Source organism: Nyctibius grandis, chromosome 2 (genome assembly GCF_013368605.1).
Source record: "Nyctibius grandis isolate bNycGra1 chromosome 2, bNycGra1.pri, whole genome shotgun sequence".
Taxonomy (NCBI): Eukaryota; Metazoa; Chordata; class Aves; order Nyctibiiformes; family Nyctibiidae; genus Nyctibius; species Nyctibius grandis.
The window spans coordinates 22,536,580-22,558,077 of NC_090659.1; the positions used below are offsets into that span (position 1 = coordinate 22,536,580).

Below are 21,498 nucleotides of genomic sequence, written 5' to 3' on the forward strand. Positions count from 1 at the left end.
CTCAGCCACCTTTTATTCTAGATCTTCCATGTATACATTGAATATATACATATATATTATGATATGCTTCTCATGGTATTTCCCATTTTATGAGCATATGGAATATTGCTCAGGTGGGTAATCTTTCTAAATTCAGAATGAACTTTCCAAGTATGCCCACTGCGTATGTAAAATATGACTTCCTATCATGATAACCTTTACAGTGTATGGCCTAACATACTTTCCTATAATTGTTTATAATGAATATCTTGATTCATACTTCAGCACACGCTCTTTTAGTCATTTGCCACAAAACATGACTAATGAAATTAATATGAGGTTGAATGTCACAGTATGAAGTCATTTCCATGTGTGCAAAGATTAACACAGGAGAGCGTTTAGTAAAATAGCAATAAAGTTAAGTGCATGCTTATGTTTAAGCATATTTAACCTGCTCTGCTGAACCAGTACGAAGCTGTTTTATTGTTGTTTTAGCTCAAACATTAACCACAAGATCAGTCAAAGGGACTGGTATGGTTTTAGATATATTGCAGTTGGAGAGGTAGCCAAACTGACAGATCAGAAGAAAAAAGTTGTTTCATACCTGTGACAGACAAAGGTTGGAGTGAATGTTCTTTTTTTGTCCTCATACAAAACAAAACAGAACAACAAGAAACCTTCACATACACAAAAAATTTGCTTTGTAATACCCCAAAAAAATTTAATCCCTGTGGTTTTACTTTTAAATTGAGTTATTATTACTTTATTTAAGCAATGTCTTTCTAAACAAAATCACCAATCCAAAATTACAGAATTTAAACAATTATTTTAGAAAATTTTCAACTTTTAAAATTCTTTTTCCCTTTTTTAGGAGAACTGCCTCACAAATTCAATCTTTACCTTTATTGTGCAACTTGTGGCTCTGCGACCATGTTTTCTGCTGAATCTAGTACGCAGCAGAAACAAGTTGTGGCCTATTTTTAACTGTAGATGTGAAGAAGAAAAGGAAAATGCATGTGGCGATCTTTGATGTGGTGACAAGAAAATTCCTGTGGTCTTCCCCTGTAGCAGTATCTCTTCTGAACTAGTGATTACCAACATTATCACTCTTACTAAAACCATGCCCTGCAGCTCTGATATTGACTGTATTTTTCAATGACCCCCCGAAAATGTCTGTATATACTGTACGCTACACCTTCAAACATACGGGAGAGGTATGCGGCCTGTTTCTCTTTTATTGTTTCCCCAAACAAACCCATTTCCTACAAGCTGTTCCCATATCTTTTGTGCCACGTCCAGCTTCCCAGAAAAACAGCAGGAAAACAAAGTGTGAACTCAAAACAACCCATTTCCACAGAACAATGCACCATACCAAGGAGAGGGAGAGCTAGAGGGGGGAGGGCTGGGGAGAGGGGAAAGACAGTGAGAGAGGGAGAGAAGCTGTTTTGATGCTGCCAAGGGACTTAAAGAAAAAAGGAAGGAGGAACTTTTAAAAGTCACAGAGAGGAAGAGTTGTGTAACTGTAAATATGCAACAGGCAAGTTGCCAACTATTTCAAAGGATTTGAGGTTTCAAAATCATCGAGAAGGCTAACTGATTTGCACACTGGGTTTTGAGCTTCCAGGAACACCTTTATATGTCTGAGAGCCAGAAACTATCATATCTTTTTATAGACTACTCAAGCCATACTTGGTCATAATTTCAAGTTGAATCAGTAAAGAATGTAAACAGACACCATTTATGCTTCTCTGCAATCTAATAAAATGAAAGTATGGACCAAATAAAGCAAAATTATACATGTCGTTCTGTAAGAAGCGAAAACCAGAAGATCATGTTGATTTAGTTCCTGGCTGACCTGAGCAATCTCCAAAGTTCCCAGTATTCAGTAAACCAAGAAAATCCATACACTAAACTCCCACAGGTATAATACATATGACTCATTGAGACACACAGGATAAAAGTCAATGAAAAATGTCACCGTGCCATTTTAAAATCCTGTTTCTATATTTGGCTTGTCAAGGATATAAAAGCAGAAAAAAGGAATAAAACTAAATAAGGAACAAATTATTTTAGCCTTGCTGTCCATGACAATCATGCAAGTAAGAAACAAACATCTGTAGAATCAACTCAGGAACTGGAATGCTTTTCCCCAAATCAAGAATCTGACCAACTTTGAAATCTCTAGGTAGGGAGACACTGCTTTTGCAGTGAAAAAATGTGGTTCCTTTCTTTATTCTGTTGATAAAAGATGCAAAAACACAGACTTTGCAATCACTTGCAATTAAAACCCACAGTCTAAAACACTACCATGTGTCAGCAAGACCTGGCATTACCATGAAAGGTGTGCTCTACACAGGAGGAGATACTGGGCAACACTCATGTCACAACGTGCTGACTTCCTACTGTGGACTTCGGAACTGCCATGGTACTGCAGCAAACACGACCTTTCAAATGTCTCAATAGTATTTACTAACAATGAATGTTATACAGTGCTAAATGCAAGAAAGAAATGGCCTCTGCTATCTTGGACACAGAACTAAGGCAAAGCATCAGATAGATAGACCTTGTCACATAATGCTTGCAGCTAACACAGAAGGGACACAAGTAGAGGGAAATAAATACAAAGCACAAGTTAAGTGCATAGTGTGACCAATGTGACTGTCACAGTTGTGCCAGAAGTTATTATTCACTTTGAATGAGCTATGCAGAAGATAATAAAAAAATGAAAGGCTACTATGCAAGGCAGGCAAGAATTGGAGTGGAGGTGAAGAGAAAAGACTGAGGAAGGGGGAAGGAAGAGCAAAGAGCTATTCAGCACAGTTTGGAGCAAGCCCAGCTAAAACCATACAAACGACTTATTTCTGTCCGGGCTCCTTCTGCAGCTGCTTTCTCTGTCTCTGCTCTATCTGATCTCCCTCTCTGTGTCAACATTATGGTGGCAAGGGCGAAACTGGAGGGATCTCTCCACTTTTGGATGTCCTTTGACTGCCCAGGACCATCCCTGGACCTCACAGTGGGGAGAACATGCAGTGTGTGGTACTGACAGTGCCCCCCTGTGCTCCTCCATCAGCCCCGAACCCTCCCTGCTACAGATACCTGTGGCAGGGTGGGACGGAATATCCCTGCAGGCTCCTGCTGGGTCAAATTCCCTAAGGCAGTATGTCCCACCAAAGGGAAGATGGCTCTCACCCCTCTTGTGCAGAATCCTCCTGCCCTACTGCAACGTTGGTGCTTGGCTTTTGATAATGTCAGGAGCTGCCAACAGCAGAGGTAAGCCAAAGGCAACAGTAAGTTGATAAAAGCACTTGACATGAGAGCAGGAAGGTGGGCTTAGTATGTTTTATTTTCCCTCTGAGAGCCTGACAGACTGAAGACTGGAATTTGACCAAGAAAAGTCTTGGGAGTTTTCTTAATATATCATTCAATTCACCTGGAACACATCCAGTTAATGATGCTTTTGTAGTTGTGGGTGTTCAATACATTTGCAAGTCAAGCAAACAGTTACGATGCACACATATGTGTAGGTGCCCAGCCTCAGGTATCCATGTTTGAACTCGGCATCTTTTCAAAGCAGAGATTTCTTAAGACCGTAATTCTGCAGCCAGCCAAATACAAACTGATTGCTGACGATTTCAAACACTACTTTTACCAAAACAAAACTATTTTAAATTGTTCAAAGCGAACTAATTTCACTCCATCAGAGTTAACAGAAACACGTACTTGGTTTTACTAAGAGAATGCTGACTCTTCTGAATGTCTTTTAAATATACAAAAGGTTTCTGAACTCTTTTCTTATAAGATACTTCCAGTAACACTGAAATCGAAAACAGATCTTTAGAAACCAACTCTTTTTTAAGAATATGGAAAGCAGATCTAAGGCTTCAGGAAGATTTTTGCTTCCTCATGTTAAGTATTTCATCACTGACCAGGCATGTTTTAAAGCTGTTTATTACCCTCTGAAGCTTCAGACTTCAGCCACGACTGTGGAGAAAATGTTTACCAGAAACATTTAAACTTCCCACCACATCTTGTATTCTACTTTTTCTACAAACAGGCTTTGTATGTTGAGTACACTAAATATTACATTTGTCACATGAACAAATTTTTTTTTATCGTCTGTTATCTGAAAATCAGTTGTTATTTATGCAGTTTTCAAAGTCTGGATTTCCTGACTCTGTATTTCTAGTACAATCCCTGAGGATATTTTTCTAACTCTTACAATATTTTTAGGTGTCAGTGAGAAATCATCAATTCTTGCAAAGAAAACTACACTACTCATTTTAAAACTTGGTAGCTAAAAATTTTGCATTCCACACTGATCTTTTATACGAGCACTTCTACTGACATAAATAGAACTACTTGTAAATAAGAGCTAACAGCCTTTAATTTATAGATATTTCTCAAAGCACTAGAACAACTTCAGCATTAACTGAGCTTTGTGGCAGCCTATGAAATTTTAGCAGCTGAGTAGCATAATGTCCCATTTCACGCCAGATTAAAAGTGCAGAGATGTTAGTAACGACACCAATTCTGTGGGAAATAGAAAGGCTTTGAAAATCACCATGAAAGTGTCTCAGGATAGGAACCTGAAAAAAAAAGCATCTGTTTTGAAAATACATAGTGATTTTTTCAAGTCACACTGTGGATCTGTGGATATAACTGAAAAGCCGCCCCTCCAGTCCTCTGCCCAAGTCATTAACCATCAGATCATGCATGTACAGAACCTTCTCTGACTCACTGGTGCTACATAACTCTCTGTTCCCACTGGGCTTACATCATGGGAAATAAAAAAGGCAAAATGTCCTTTACTTAGCCAGCAACAACAGGAGTAATTAGCAGGCTACTGATTATACAAATAGGAGGGGTTTGGACTTTTTTCCTCCTGTATTTTCGTTATTTAGAGAGAAATATTTTCCCATACAAGCAAGATACTGAAATCTGCAGAGTCAAGTGAACTGTGTTTCTGGTGGAAGGGGGTGTAAGATGTTTGTGTGAAGATGCAGGAGACACACAGTGTGAAACCAGCTCTGTCCTTCAGATGCATGTGTTTAGAAGCTGAGGGCAACTGAGGATTACAGAAAGCAGAGAAACGGCAATCTGAGTGAAAAAGAAAACAGAGGAAGAGATGGAAGTAGTCCTAAAGGAGATCAAAGAAATCTAGAGAAGAAAAGAATATAGATGATTAAAAAAATTGGCTGAAGTCTTTGAGATTGGAGGATTCTGCTAGTGGCTGGAGCACTGGGAAGGCACTGAGTACAACAAAGTCAAACAGAGAAACTCAGAAAATCGGAGGCAATTGAGGTAATGTTCATGAGAACTTCAGTGTGCTGAAGATATCCACAGTGATTACAATTTATATGAGAGACTATTCATCACTTAGCATTGTAAGACTTCAATATACGGAGACAATATTTTGGAGCAGTGTACAGAACTAACTTTAAAAAAACATTCATTTTAGTTTAGAGACATGTTTTGATATTTGATCAGTAAACCCACAGGCTCTAGGAAGCTTAGAAAGTAAATCAGAAAAGAATACTAAATGAAAAAGGGGGGAAAAAAAGATATTGGAGGTCAAGAAATTGAACACTTCTATTGTGAGCTTCTGCATAAATTTCCTGTCACCTAAAATAAGATAGAAGCAGCATTTGGTATTCAGAGGACACACTGGGTAACAGACTGGAATAGAATGTATAGATATTAACATGTTTATGCTACAGCAAACACAGAAGACATAGCTTATAAAAACACAGTGGCTGGTTGAACACGTTTTTCATGCCAGCTCTGTTGGGGCTTTTTAGCAGTAGGACAAACTAGGGAATCACAGCTCCATTTCTTTCTGAGCCAGCTGAGTTTACAAATAGTCTTACATGAATCGCTGACATGTTATGCTAAGCCTTTTGCTAAACAACCTGCCCAGCAAACGATATGTGTGATAAGGAGAATGCACTCACATATGCAAACTGAGGACTCTTTCTTGTGTATTATTTCCACAGTTGTACTGGGACCACCACAGGCATCACATCCCCCAGAACAGAGAGACGACTCGCTCTGACATTTGCTAAGTGCAAGGCAGGTAGGGAAGTGCTTGTCTTTGCCCTGACACAACCTGCCTGGAAAGGAAGGCATTTCCTCGTTGCAGAGAGCAGCACATCCACTCCTCCTGCTGTGGTGATCTCCCAGAGAATGGCACTGGCCTTTGCACAGCACCTCTGCCAGGCTGCGGCTGAAGGGCGCAATAGAGCTCATTGCTTGAGCCCAGACGCATTTAATGAGAAGCTGAGGGGTTTTGTACAAAAAAAGAGTCTTCTACAACTGCCCACTGTTATGTAAAAGCAAATGCAAATTTTTAGCTTGTACTTTGGGCATTTGCCTAATTCACAGGAAAAATCTGGAAACTTTGGTGGTGTTTTGGTTAGGACTTCTTTGCTTGCAAAACTAGACTTTTTTGGAAGTTTGAGCCTCTGTTCTCCTTTGCTTGGCCACATTCTCATTTATTTACACAAGTCTGGTGATTGTAAATGGCCTCTGAAGTACTGGAGATTACAGTTTATACTCACTGTCATGAAAATTCAGAGTAGAATGACTTTGTTTTTCTTTTCTCCTAGTGTCCCCTATATACTAAGCTGCTATTTTAAAAAACACAGTGTCTAAAACGTTGTCCTCCTTAGAATACTTCATGACTCAAAGTACTTCCTTTACAGATTTTGTTTTCCCACCTTTCACTTTGTTTTTTCAGCACTGACCAGCACTGATTATTATTGCTTCAGTTGCTTATGCAGTAGTTTGTAAATTTTTTTGAAGCAAATTGCATTGTTCCTGCTTCTGCTCAGCATCTAGTTTTAGTGTCATTATCAAACCTAGAAGTTTAATTTTCAGCATCATGCTAATCCTATTTGCTTTATCTTAGCTAAGAGTTTAAGAGTTAATTCTGAGGATTTATCAAGCTTCCTTTTTAACAACAGTAGTTGCCAACTTTCATGATCTTACTGAACCTTGGGTTCCTTTGAACCTAAATTCCAGAGTCAGCTGAAAACCTAAGACTGTTAGTTTTCATTTCAGCTAAAAAATTGTGAATGTCAAGGTTTAAAAGGCAATAAGAAGATGAACAATATAACATATATTATTCCCTGAAATTCCATGATTTTTAAGCTCATGTCATCATCTCATGAACTGAATTCTGAATATTTTTTACTGACAAAAATTATAACATTCCTTATTGTCACCTTAATTTCAATATTGTGCCCCACTGCTCCCTATCTCCACCTTGAAATTTTAATACAGAACCTTTTGCAACATTTTCCCTCGTCTTATTCAACCTTCTGAATTTCTCCAAGTCCTCCTCTTTTCATTAAGGAAAGGAACAGAAGAGAAGCTAGGAAAAAAAATGGAAAACAATGCCTTGGGGCTCACAGACAACCCACTTAAGGCTGGCCTTTCTCAAGTAACCTACCAGCACACTTAATTGATCCTCTCCAGTGACATAAAAGCCTTCAAGACCCCTAAATTGCAATATTTGGAGAGAAATTTGCTACTAAGATATATAGTGGTGCATTATCTTTACTTGTGATACTACAAACATTGGATATTTTCAGATTTTAAAAAATGAGCTGAAGCTTTTGTCAGTTACTATACAGAAAATACGTTTGTCCAATAGGTTAGACTGCCAGCTTTATTTCTTTACAGCTTCAGGAGTAAGACTTAATATTGGACATCTGATGGCAAGAATCCCAGCTTACAAACTAGAAACATGACCAGAAACGTGTTTGACTCATTATTTTTATTAATTAAAAAGCATATCTTAAAATTCGAGGTTACTGAGTGTTCACCTGCATCAGACCCTTAGACGTGGTACTCATTTTGTGCGAGATCTACCTCTGCACATAGGACAAGGTCAAGACCTAATCACAGAATCACAGAATGGCTGGGGTTGCAAGGGACCTCTGGAGATCAGCTAGTCCAACTCCCTGCTAAAGCAGGTTCACCTAGAGCAGGTTGCACAGGGTCGCATCCAGGTGGGTTTTGAATATCTCCAGAGACTCCACAACCTCCCCAGGCAGCCTGTTCCAGTGCTCTGTCACCCTCAAATTAAAGAAGTTTTTCCTCATTTTCAGATAGAACTTCCCATGGTTCAGTTTGTGCCCATTGCCCCTTGTCCTGTTGCTGGGCACCACTGAAAGAGTCTGGCCCCACCCTCTCAACAAGCGGCACTAACACCACATGCAGCCCCTTAAGAAGCAGGTAAGCAATGTCCAGGTAGTGTGTGTAGTTCTTCTGCAGGGTCTCTGCCCTGTGGTGAGTTCAGCCCTGTTACATGAAGTGTTCAAAGTTTTTAAGTCAGGCCTCAGAAATAGAGTACCTAAAAGCAACGCACTTTGGGTCTGCCTCCTGGCTTTTAAGCCTTTAGGGTAGGTTCTTTAGTACTAGAGAGTTTTTTGTCAATGAAAACTGAAGACTTAAAGTGTTCATATAATTTAAGAAACTGTCCTTTAAGAAAAACGCTAGATATCACAAGACTCCTGATAAAAACTGTCAGAGTTGGCAAGAATTGCATCCTCCAAGAAGCAGCTGAGACTGACAGAGAATGAGGCCAAACAAAACCTCTGTGAAAGAGGAAAACAGCACTATGAAGGCCCAAGCTCAGAAGAGAAACATTCTTGGAATTGAATTTGGTTTGGTCTGGGTTCTAAAAGGTTAGATTAAGTATGTGATGAAGATGTGGTGTGAAAAAAAGTGAATCTGAAGACAGCTAAGATTTAACATTCATGCTAATTGGAAAGGATCTGGGCACGATTACAGAGAACGAATTCGTGCAGAATGAGTTAGAAGTCAATAATTTACACATACATTTTATAGATTGTGCTTTACTTCAAAATATTTTTAACATCCATTTAAATACATTTTTTTAAAAAGGTGTTGTAGTTGTCAATCTGCAACACACTTGCCCACCAAGCAGTTTTGCAATTCGTTGTTCATTGTTATCCCATTTTGAATGTCTGGAGCTAAAGCTTCCCATCCTAAGCAAGAAAACAAAATGCAAAAGCATTGCATGAGCAGCAATAGTTAGCGGCTAATTTTGTCCGAAAGCATGCCATTGATACCCATGTGAATAAAAACCTAACACAACACCATCAAATGAAAGGTCTGAAGAGTTTAAAACGGACCGGTTACTACTTTGCAAAACAAAATAAGCCTGTTTCTGTATATTAAAGGTGGGAGGGAAAATAGAGGAAAAATTTTGCAAAACTGCAGTTTTCTAGCATTTCAGCTGGTTAAAACTATATGTTGCCAGGAAGGTACAAGACAGAAGAGCACAGCAAAGCCACTTTGCCCAAATTAATCTCCTGTGTGACTATCTGTCTTCAACTTCCAATTACATTATTTTACTAAACAAAGACTTTTCCTAGGGAAAAAAAAGATGTAACCACTTTCAATTTTCCTTACTTTTTCTAGAAAGGTAGTATTGACTAAGTAGGAGTTTTTTCACATCAGTGAAAGCAGTAAGTGACATAGCAACACTTTCCAATCGCGAGTAAGCAGTCCATCTTCAAAAATCCACCCGACGTCTCACTGAGCAGAAACAGTGGGAACTCAAGCTGATCCGCACCTTGGAAAATCAAGATCCTTGTTCAGGGCTTTAAACAGAGATTTTACAACCTAATCTGAGGGACCTTTTTTTTAAAAACATTTCAACCTGGCCCATTTAAAGACTTTCTACTAAACTTGCCTCCTTTGGCATAAAGCACCAATGATTTAGTTGGGATTGTAAAGATTTACTATGCACTTTTCCTATCTTATTAGAACCAGTAATGGAATCCACTTACTTGAATTCCTTTGGCTCTGAATGCATACTGCTGAAGAGTATGACATCCAGAAGTTAAATTCCTGTCTACCTTTCATTTCAGCTTTATAGCTGTAGTGAGTATATTTCCTTAAAACCTGTGATTCGAAATCAAAGAAAAATTTATTTTTAATCTCAGCAGTATCTAAAAAAACCCTAAGAATTCAGCAGTAAAGTTATTAGACTACTCTGATGATTAAAAGAAAACAAAAAACAAAATTAAGAAATTGACAGAAGCTTGTAGGTAAAAGGTTTCTAAAAACTATTTTTCAGATAATTTGTTAGTTTTGATAAATGCTTATAACACATATATTAAAAATAATCAGTTTCAGTAAAGACCTTCACTGAAACATTTTCAGGATAATAACTGTTTCTTGACCAATATTACTAAAAACGCATACAAATTTATTCTTCTCACTATGTAGGAGCCTCATGCACGGGAAAAAGGACGCCTTTTTTGCTGTGTATCTATCAGACAAGGAGGATGATCTGTCTCTCTATATCTTTTTCCTATATTTTCACTCCAAATCAGAAGAAATAACATGATTTTCTGACGTCTCCCTGGACGTAAGTCTCCTTACTACTTAACGTGTCTAATGCTGTACATGTGCAGATACCTCTGTCCTTACAGGTGTATAAAATGTGCTGGATTTGTCTTACTAGTGCAATGAAAAGAAAGTGGGGGCCGTCACCTCGTCATTGCAGAGCCCAGCACAATGAGGCACGTTTGCACACTCTTAATCTAAAACATCAGTGGAACAGCTCAGACGCTTTCAGTTCAGCACGCATCTGTTCGGTTTGATTGATCACATCTACAATGACCATTCAATGAATACTATGATGCCTGAGACCCTCCACAGAGCTTGCTTTTTTGGCTGGGGCAACCCAGCCTGATTCAAAATTCACTGAAGTCAATGGAGAGACTCAGCATGGTCGACAGGATCATGCTGATCCAAAGCCAGGACAGGAAACTCTGAGGAAACATAAGAGCTACCCTGTTTGTTGCCTTGAATATTTGTTTAGCATTTGGGAATTTACTGACTAAAGCTGCATGGAAGAAACTTGGCAGCCAGAGACTTTTGCCAAGTTGTGTTATTTTAGTTGTATCAGAATTCCTGAAATAAACCCAAAACTCCAGCGAGACTTTTGTGTTCATGCCATAGCATCCTTGAACTCACTCCATCCAACTGTTCAAGATCACTCTGGACTGGCAGATCTGCTGCAGTCTTGGCTAGCAAGGCAATATTATGCTAAGAACATGACGTGCCCAATTCTCATCTCACTTTACATCCATCTTATACTTCTGTAGCCCGTCGGACATAGTGGATCCAGTTCTGATTTACTCCAGCTTAGAGAAAGAGGAAATTCAACAGGTTTACTGTAGAGCCTGAGACAAAACTCCCAAAGTTTGAATTTCTTCAAGTGGCCACCATGCTGTATTTCCTCTTGCTGAAACAAGCATTAACTGAAGTGGCCACATCTATCAGACTGGACAGAAGTATAGTCCTGGGTTCCATATCTCATAAGCAGCTGTTTTGTTGGCTAAAATTTTCAGAAAAAATACACCTTTGTAACTAAAAAAATACAGCATTTAGAAGAGAACAGACATGAAAAAGGAGGGTACAGATGATTCAGCTGGAGTTTGTGTTCAGTACGAGGGTTAACACAAATGTTTCTGATTGTTTCTGTTGTTTATGAATCTCGACCTTCAGAACAGCACTGAAATGTGCTGTCTCCTAAAGATGTTCCCTACCGATATGACACACACTTTGTATTGTTTCACTGCACACAAGCATTAATATCCCAGAGGTAACCCACCCTTCTTTTAACGGCTGGTGACAGGTCCAATGGCTGAGCAAAAATCAGTTGAAGGAAAGGGAAGTCTTGTCGGAAACGAGATTAATCTTGTAACGAGTGTTCAGCCCTGATAACCCATCTGTGCAGAGAACTGCTTTAACTGGAGAGCAATTAACCTTCACCTGACAAGCTCTGTCCAACCGTTATAAACAACATTAAAGGCACACGATCCCCCTCTTTCCCCCTGCTTTACGTAGACTAAACAATCAGATTCTGAATTCCATGAAAACCCTACATGTAACAGTGCCTTGATGACAAATCGCAGGAAAATTTTTTAAAAGGTAATGGCTGTATGGAAATAATGTGAAAAATGTCTCTGGCCACCACTTTAGTTAGTTGATCTGATTAGTAAAAAGCAACAATTTTGAGCACTTCCAAGGGAATACCTTACGCATGAGGGAAGCTGATATGAATATGCCAAAGACTAACAATAATAAAAGTGTATGCAAGTAGATAAGAGCTGGCTATCCATGTCCCAGTAACATTGATTTCAGGATAGAGCATCTATTTCCTCAACACCCCTGTGAACCCAAAGCCAAGTGGCAACTTCCTAGAGCTTCTTCACCCACGGCCTTGTGGAAATTACTTGTCAAAACTCCAACTTGCAGAACCCATCTGCAGTAACTGGGCTTTTGGGTGAGGTCCGTACAGGACCAGCTCTCCTGTCGGACAGCTCCAAGCGATGCAGTCTCTGGAAGGGTCTGTAAAGCCAACCTCAGATTCCCGTCCTGTTAGACCACAACATGAACTTAAACTCAACTGCCTTTCCCACAGTAGTCTGAGGAGATAACTGAACGTGGGCCTATTCTTCGAAGATGAAAAGGCGTGATATATATGAAGCCACAATAACAAAGGACTACTCTATGGGGAAAGGCCAAGATACCAATCTCAGTCACAGCAGTAGAAACCTTGAATGACTCCAGGGGAATCATTGGCAAAACAATGCACAAAATCTGGGCTGAGCTCCTGAATAACTTTGGTGAAAGCCTGGCCCCAGTCAAGCCATTGGTCAAATACTTTTGACTTCATTTTGGCCAATTTCACTTCAGATTTTGTAAATACTCATTCATTCTATTCATGTCCCTGAAAGCAATTACCCTGAAGTTATGATTAGCAGCGGAGGTTTTCTGGTTTTGTTTACTTTTCTTTTGCTCTAGGTTTCTCTTTTTCTTAGCAGAAGTTCAAACATACAGGTTACTCATGGTTTTATTTCTCCATACAGTGAGGCAAAATTTTCATTTCAGTAATTTCGGTTGAATATGTATGTCACTGTGGATTGCAAGAGATGGCTGTGACTCTTTAATATATCCAGAACATGTTCTGAACTATTTGTTAGAGAAGCCCACCTCAAGGGCTAGTGAAATGGGCATATTTTATGTGGTGATGCATACAAATAAGGAAAGGATGCAGGCATCAAGGAGTTGGAGGGAGGTTGCTTGCTTTTCATCTGACAGAATGACAATGTATTTTGAAGCATCCTGATTTGCAGTATTGTAAAATGCAGGGCCACTTTTCCTACCATTGCAGAGAAAACCCCTGATTATTTCAGAGTCCAAGGTAACAGCATTGGCCTTAAATTTTCACACAAACAGATGTGTTGTATTGTGGCTTAAATGTTTAAATAGTAACAGGCAGAACATTACCTTTATATTAAACAAGAAGGGATTAGATCTGTTCAGTGAACTAGATATTAACAGATAGGAAGTTCCTATTGAAAGCATTTCCTGTATTGGTAGTCCCTGATTTTGGCAACTTATCTGGGTAGGAAATGAATGCAGGAAGTATCTGTCTACAGTCTCTTTATCATCAAGGTAATTGCTGTGGCAGCATTTTACTGTTTATCAAGGTAATAAACATACCATCTAAAAAAAGATGTTTTTCAACTCTAAAGAATGAGGTTTAAAAAAAATCTTACAGATGAGCATTGCAGTTATGCAAAATCTTCCATGCAGAATTACCATGCTGCCACTTGTTTCTCTCAGCACAAACTGTAATTCAGGTTTTGTCAAACAAAACATTTCCAGTCTCCTGTGGCTTTTTTCCCAGTTGTAGCACTGTCTCTCTGTATCTTGTTCTCTCATCTCTCTCAGGTCAGGCAGGTCATTTTAAAGAGTTCTGCCACTTCCCATAAATAGTTACTCACCACCCCTTCCTGCAGGTATTTGCATATACCCAGTCCTTGTAATTTGTTGTTTTATTTCCTTCCCATCTATCAGGCACTGCTTAACCTGGCAACACATACATTTAACTAAGCAAGTCAGATCTTTTCGTAGTGTGAAAAGGTTACACCAGCCTAGTGACACCATTTCCCACCCATCAGTTGAGATATACGCTCAATACAAATAAACATACATTGCAAATGAAGGGAGACATCATATCATATGATTCCTTCCACTCATAAATTTCCAAAATCCACCATTCCAAAAGATCATTTGCCTGGTCCACTGTATGTGGATGATCGCTTGATGTGTCCTTCAGCCTAGCCTTAAAAAATTGCTATTACTCATGATTGTTTTTTACCTTTTAATGTTCAATGACATTTTTATGACAATAACTGTCATTTTATTCACTTTACTTTGAAACAAATCAGATTTATGACATGATAATTACCAGAAGTGGTAATCACTGGTTTGTACACAGCAGTTATCAAAAACCATTACTAATATTACTTGTTTATTACCAACTAATATCCGTTTCCTGAAAACAATGTTTAATGTTTCTAATCAGATGACTACATGCATAGTAGAAATCAGCAACCCGATGCCTAAGGATGCATGCCAAGGACAGAGGTAACTTCCTTGTGATACACGTTTGCAACCTGAATTTCACCAGATTTCCTGAAACTTCTTGTCCCTCTGTTCAATGTGATGAGTTGTTTATGGGTTTATACAGTCCTTCTTTTAAGGGAGGTGGGGATAAACTGAGGGACATAGCACTATCCAACGTCAGGCAGGCTTGGTTACATTTAAAATAACCCCTTCAACCGTAAAGACACATTCATCCTTTAAGTAAAGGATTGATACCTTTTTCATATAAACACTTTGAAGTTTCTGTATTGTTGTCAGTGTTTTGAACAGAGTCGACATTTCTTCTGTAATACACAAATAGATATTAAGGACAGCAGATGACTAATACAACACTTGCCATTTTGTCAGACGATTGGCTTTTCATTACTGACAATGTGAAAAACTGCTATTTCTCTACTGTATAATTATCTAGCAAAAGAAATTAATTTTTAAATAGTTAACGATGAACCTGATAGAAACCACATTGCACTCAATGAAAAGATTTTTGTTAACTTGACAAGGTTTGGCACTGCATGTGATATTTTCTACTGTATCACTTTTACTTTGTTAAAATTGATAATACAAGTGATACAAACCCAATTTTTCTTTTTCTGTTTTTCACTTTGCTGATTTTCAAAATAATTCTGTTGGCTTGATTTAGAAACTTGCATTATGGAGGCTACTTCTTTTTGAGTGAACAGAACCATATATTTTTACTGGATTATAAACTGTCACTTGGAAAATATCTTCTTTTGGCATTCACATTTCTCAAAACTACTTCTGTATTTATCTTTCAGCAAGTCATTCTCCAAGAGTACTCGATTCTTTTAACATTACTTCTGAAAGGCCTTTTATAATTTGTGGAACTTGCTGAAAAACATTTTGTTAAGAGATAATATAGTTCTTGTTAGGAAACAACAAACAAACAAACCAACTCAGACAAACATACGCTTTTTCCAGCTGTTGTTCCTTGCCTGGGGACTTAATTCTGGAAAGCAAAATCCTTATATTTGACTTCACTTTGGCATATGTAGCCACAAACCAGACTGAGTTAAATGACTGCTGATTAAAAGCAAAAGAAAACAACACAAAAATCCCCAAAATATCTTCTTCTGTTCTTATTTGACTATTTCTTCCTTGAAATTGTACATTTGTATTTGAGTCAGAAATACTATTTTACCTGGAAATAATAATAGGTCTGATTCTACTGCCTTTATTGGAACAAAATCTTCATGAAATCGGTGGAAACTTTGAATTAAGGAGTGCAAGATCAGGCACTCTATGTTCTTGCTTCCGACTCACCAGAGCACTCAGGTGTGTGCTTAGCTTTAAGAAGGTTGTGACATATCACCAAAGCCAATGGAAGTATTTAGAAAAGAGAATAATCTTTATAATTTTTTTAATGCAAGGAACAGAAGTACAAATTACTGTATTAGTTCTGTTGGATTCAGTGCAGATGCAGCCCTCTAAACAAAGACTTAAACATTTCCAGACGCCAAGAACAGATTTTTCTTTTTTAACTGTCTCCAGCTTTCCTTGGATTTAGAAATATTTGAGTGAGTACTTAGATTTTCTAAAAGAAAGAGGAGAAAAGTAATACTATAGAGAGAAGCACAGACTGAGGTTCCTCACACACACACAAAAAAATCTTGCCACTATATACTACTTTAATCAGTATATCCATACTCCTTCAAGCCTTAGAAACCACAAAGATTCTCCTGTCCTTTATCAAATACACAGACTTTTTCTCCCGGAAATCATGGCTCCTGTGTGACCAGCACATTAGAAATCAATAATAAAAAGTGGATATGCGCATATTAAGAAGTAAATTAGAGTAAAAGAAATACCCACAAGTGTAATCAATAAGTCATTGTAAAGCCAAGATAACTTACTGAATAACTTTTCCAAAAATAAGTATAATTGCATTAGCAGGCAGAGAGAGAAATGTAACAAGGCTTGCTATATGGCAAAGAAGTAGAATTCTAGTTGTATTTTTGTATTTAATGTTTTGTCCTCCACCATAGGATAATGGGAAAAAAGACAAAATGACCTTCAGGATAAGTATTTTTACTTCATCCCAAGGTAACACTTAAGTATTTTTTGCTCTATTCTATTAAAAAAAAAAAAACACCAAAAAAGACAGATGCCCAATTCAGAAGCTTTTGATATTTTCTAAAACTGTATTTACAACAACTAGTGGGACGCTTATAATTAGCACAGCTGTATTGATTTGACACTCTTTACCTTCAGTGCCCTGCACCTTTGTGCTACTGCACATGTCTGTCAGGTACTACTTGTGCCAGGAGGAAACATGTCACCCTATATCGCTGAAATCCTGACTGTTGAAAAACTTCAAAAAAACATTTTATCCTTCAGATTCCAAAAAACGTAACAGTGAGATTAGCTGTGTGCACACCAGGTATAGGGAAGCAAATGCATTAGAAATGTCAGCCCCCTGACTGCGCAGTGAAACCAAAACCCCGGCTGTGGAGGCGCACGCCTTCTCCCACCACTCTCCTCTCCACAGTTTCTCACACCACCCTCCACGGGAGCCTGCCCCTCTCCCGGCCAGAGTGAGAGGTCCCCGGCCTGAGCGAGGGCGGCTGCCCTTACAGCGCACAGGGCAGGATTAAAGTAAGCCATCCATGCCGTAGCCTAGGAAGAAGGCACTGCTGCATCCTCCTCCTTAGGAGAAACCTTCCACCAAGCACACCAGCAATGCAGGAGCTGCCCTGGATGGGCAGAGAAGTGTGTGGGAAGCTGCTCTACTCACCTGCCAGTGCCAGGGCCAGCAGTGAACCGCGGCACTCTCCCTGTCACTGGAAGAAGGGGAAGGGGCAGCAGAAGGAGGACAGGGGACGAGAAGAGACATATCTCCTGCTAAAGCCACGCTCATGATGTAAACTCCAGTGCCAGAAAACTTACACAAATGCTTGCCTTCAGAGATACCGATTAGCCCCAGTTAACCCAGCCTAATTTCTCATAAGCCCAATGTCCCATGGGTCTGTCTGCAGATTTGTGATAGGAAAAGGATGAATCAATCTTACTGGAAGGCCACCTTTGCATATGTGTATGTTTAGAGCAATTTCTACCCTGTTATGAACAAACACATAACCATTCACAACCCAGTTTTGACTTTTAATAACTCCACGGCTTCCCTAAAGAAGAGAGTGAATTCCTGGTGCAGAGATCCCAGATAAGGCTCTCAATCTTCCTTGGCCACTGCCTCTTGTCGCCTACACTGGGATAGCTGGGCTACCCATTGCCAGCAGACAACACAGACCATAATATTGAAATAGCAAAAAACATTTGCTAAATGTAACTGTTTAGCAAAAGCACAAACACCCGTTTGGCATTCAAATGGAATTTCTTCACTTGGAAACCTCTCAGTTAAATAACTTCTTTATGTACTCAGTATAGGAGAGGAATTGAATCTCTTTGGACTGGCTTAGCTTTGTGTCAGAGCACCTTTCCTGCATCTAGAGTACAAAGCACCTATCATTTCTTTTCAATCATTTTACATTTTGCACTTGTATAAAAAAAAAATCCTTGCTTCAGAATATAAGGCCTTCCCAGCACCCTGGGCACCAAAATCCTCAGTGTTCTGGGGTGCCTATTTCCCCCTGCAAGTTTCATACTCCCAGATGAGGAGACGAAAATACACTTTTTTTCCACTCAGGAGCCTTTGCTATCTGCGTTGCGTTAACAGGCTGCATAATACACAGCTGCACACAGTCTCTTCTCACCTCTGTAAGTGTAAGGTGGAGGTAAAAAAATAACGATGAGATATTGTTTACAATCATTTACCCTATTATAATTCAGCCAACACAAAACGTCAAAAAAATAAATAATAAGAGCTTCTCAAAATACATATAACATCTAATCTCATTGTACCATCATTTTGGAAAAAAAAATTCCCATCAACATCGATAGTGCATTCTGATTAATAGACCCAAAACCCAGCATTACTATCTTAGCACATAGCCCTTCCTTTAGCAATGCAAAACTTGACTCCCTGAACCTCAAGATTTTCATAGAGCACCTGTCATGTTCTGTGTGCTCTGAGATGCACGGCAAAACCAAAGGGAACTCAGCTGTTTCAGGAGCTACTTGGCATATAACTGATACTGGCCAGCAACGCAGAGGAGATTCAGATCTTTGTCTCCCTAGATAGCCTCTTGAAAGCATCAGTGATTGCAAAAGGAGAACGTTCATTAGTTTTGTAAATCACATTGTCTTCAGGCAAGACTTTCAGATTTTAAAACCTATAACAAAAAGCATCAAATGATCTTTAAAATGGGAGCATCTAAGCAGAAGTTACTGAGAAATCAAACTGCAGCTCCACTTAGCTAATGGTCAGGCACCGCTGCTATTCCGTATCTTTTACGAAATCTCTGGCATAATTAGAAAAGTACAGAAATACACAATACGATGAAGAAAACAAATACCTTGATCCCAAATCTGATAATACAACGCCGCAGAGTCCTCACTGTACATGCTGTTTTGCTCTGTACGTACAATTAGTTTCACTATCACAAAGCATTTAGTTAGTTATATTTCTGCAATTAATCACAGCTATTGCTATATCTGTAACTGCTATCTATTGCAACATACAGAGAAGCAAAAACTAGATAGATAGACATATAGATTTATTCAACTTTCTAAGTAACACAACCTGAAAAACTCAGCAAAGTCATTCCTAAAAAACCAAATCGTGCACCGAGATCAATTTATAAGCCAATAGCAGAATTTTATTGTCCAAAAAATTAAAACAAAAAAGAACACACCCATGAGATCTTGCCACTACCATTAAAATAACATTCAGAAAGGTCCCGAGTATCAGGTTAAGAGTTTCTAGAAAAGCACGTAATTAACACCTGCATGAGACAGAAACAAGAGCTGGTGCCTCTCATTCCCGCTTGCCTGTATTTGTGTCCCCATCAACAAGAGAAAACATTTAAAAGTATCCAAAAGGTTAGTGCTCTTAGGAACCCTTTCTTTCCTTCCAGTGCACACCCTCGCCCCTTACGGCAGTCTGCAAACACATCCAAGTTGTCAGAATGATACCTACAAGAAATTTCAGAAGCTCTCATAAAAGGGCTTCGCATATGCAATCCACGGCACTGAACAGTGAATTTAAAAAAACCCAATTTTTTTCCGAGTTTGAAGTTTTTAAGCCTTGCGGATGGTTGGAGTAGGAAAAAGGAAATTTACTAGGCAGTACAAAGGAAATCTTGTTGTCCTCTATTGTGGCAGTGGGGGTGTTGCCCAATTCTAACTTATCTAGGTTGATAAAGGAAACCAAAGAACATGCCACTGAAAATAATTCCAACAAAAAAGGTACCCCTTTCTTACCTTAATAGTGCTTGCCATAATGTGATCAAGATTATTGATCGCTAATAATTGCTAATAATAATTATTGCTTCGCTCTGACCAGAAAGAAGTTTTGATGAGGTTGTTTAGAGCGGATGAGATTGTGCTAACTCTGGGAAATGAAGTCAGCCAATGGCAGGAAGAGGTTTCTATTGGTCCTGGCCACTGCAGCTCGAAGAAACAGGATATTTGGGAGTGAAGAGATAAGAGTCCTAAAACAATGTTGTTTTTCTTGATGATATGTGACTAAATTTTTAATTTTTTTTTTTTTTTTAACAAAAAAGTCAATTGCCTGTGACTGCCTGGGCAGGTGTGATCTGATGTGCAGTAAGTGTGACATGCCACTTTGAGGCAGGATGCAGATGTCAGATGAAATGGGCCAAATTTGGCACTAGTTTCATGAAGTCTGTTCACTGGGGAATTGCTGATTCAGGGCCAAAGCCAGACTTGGTATAAGCGGGTGTAACTCCAAATATGTTAATGAAGTCTAGCCCCGCTTACACCACACCTATATTTGTCCATTAATTTCATTCCCGGATTCTTGAGCTATTGACACTTTCTAGCCTATTTGATCTAGCACATTTTTTTTTCTCAGAGAAGCAGCAAGTAGATTGGAGACAATCATTTCTTTTTGATGCCTCTTTCTAACTGAGCAAAGGAAGTCACAAGACATACATTTCAAAAGCAGATGCCTGAAAGCCATAAACAGTCTTAAATTTTCCACACTCTTCCTTTACTTCACAGCTCTATCCATGCATGAAAATAAGATAATTTCCCTGGCAATTCCCTTGCCAGTCGGAGTGTGATACTCATTTTTTATTCAGTGTTATATTTTTATTTGCTCTTTTGTAGCACTTGGCAGTCGCAGGGCACCCAAAACTACCAGCTGTGCAAACAAAATACTGTCCCTGTCCCAGACCCTTGCTTAGAAGTGCTGGAGAAAAAAAAAAAAAAGGATGGGAATAAGAAAGGCAAAGTGTTTCCAAAGTACCAGCCAGTGTAAAAGTCCACATGTAAAGGACCACTCAGGATCCAGTGCTGGCACAACTCTCTTGCTCTTCTGAGTGTCATATGTTGTGTTTTTGTAAAGGACATAGTTCCTGGTGTCAAGAAATGCTGAGCTTTCAGCTAGAAGATAAAACCTTGAAAACAGGACCCGCAAAAATTAAAGGAAAAAAAAAAGAAGTCAGAATATATTAATTTTTAATAACCTTGTAATTTTTAAAAGCTGGTCCTATTATAATCGGTTTATGATTTCTCAATGCTTTCTATAACAACATCAAACCATGGACTTGCTGCTTGAAAGCACTGCAGCACTGGGTAGATAATTCCCACTGCAATAAGGTCCTGCCCTCTGACCAAGGACTCTGGTATAATAAAAAAGAACAAGAAACAGTGATGGCTTGTTATAGCATTGTTTAGTGGAGACAGATGACCTCACCCTCTCCCAATGCCTTCCTCTCCTGCTCCTTAGGAAAAGAAAAGGAAATCAGAGCGTGATGACTGCTGGCGTTTGGTATCCATTTTTTCCAAATGGTAGATGATGACAGCGGTAAGTCCCAGTTCACTCTTCCTCTCCTATCCTGACCCACAGAAGGTGGAAAGCAGCCATGCACTTTTCCAGAGATGCACCTGGAGGACACGAAGTGCTGCCTGCTTGGACCC

The 21,498-nt window shown here is 39.0% G+C and overlaps 1 protein-coding gene across 5 annotated transcripts in view; it reads right to left on the reverse strand.

Moving 5' to 3' along the window:
* ERG (ETS transcription factor ERG) overlaps nt 1-19,920 on the reverse strand; it is a 65,753-nt gene extending 45,833 nt beyond the window's left edge. For 2 of the 5 annotated variants that reach the window (XM_068425427.1, XM_068425426.1), the window contains exon 1: nt 19,816-19,920. In XM_068425427.1, the coding sequence (XP_068281528.1) occupies nt 19,816-19,833 (18 nt within the window). In that variant the 5' untranslated portion in view covers nt 19,834-19,920. Of the gene's footprint in view, nt 1-17,233; nt 17,308-18,908; nt 18,955-19,531; nt 19,608-19,815 lie in introns of those variants that run through there. The other 3 variants (XM_068425429.1, XM_068425431.1, XM_068425430.1) reach the window with 3 other exon arrangements.
* Nucleotides 19,921-21,498: the final 1,578 nt, after the last annotated feature.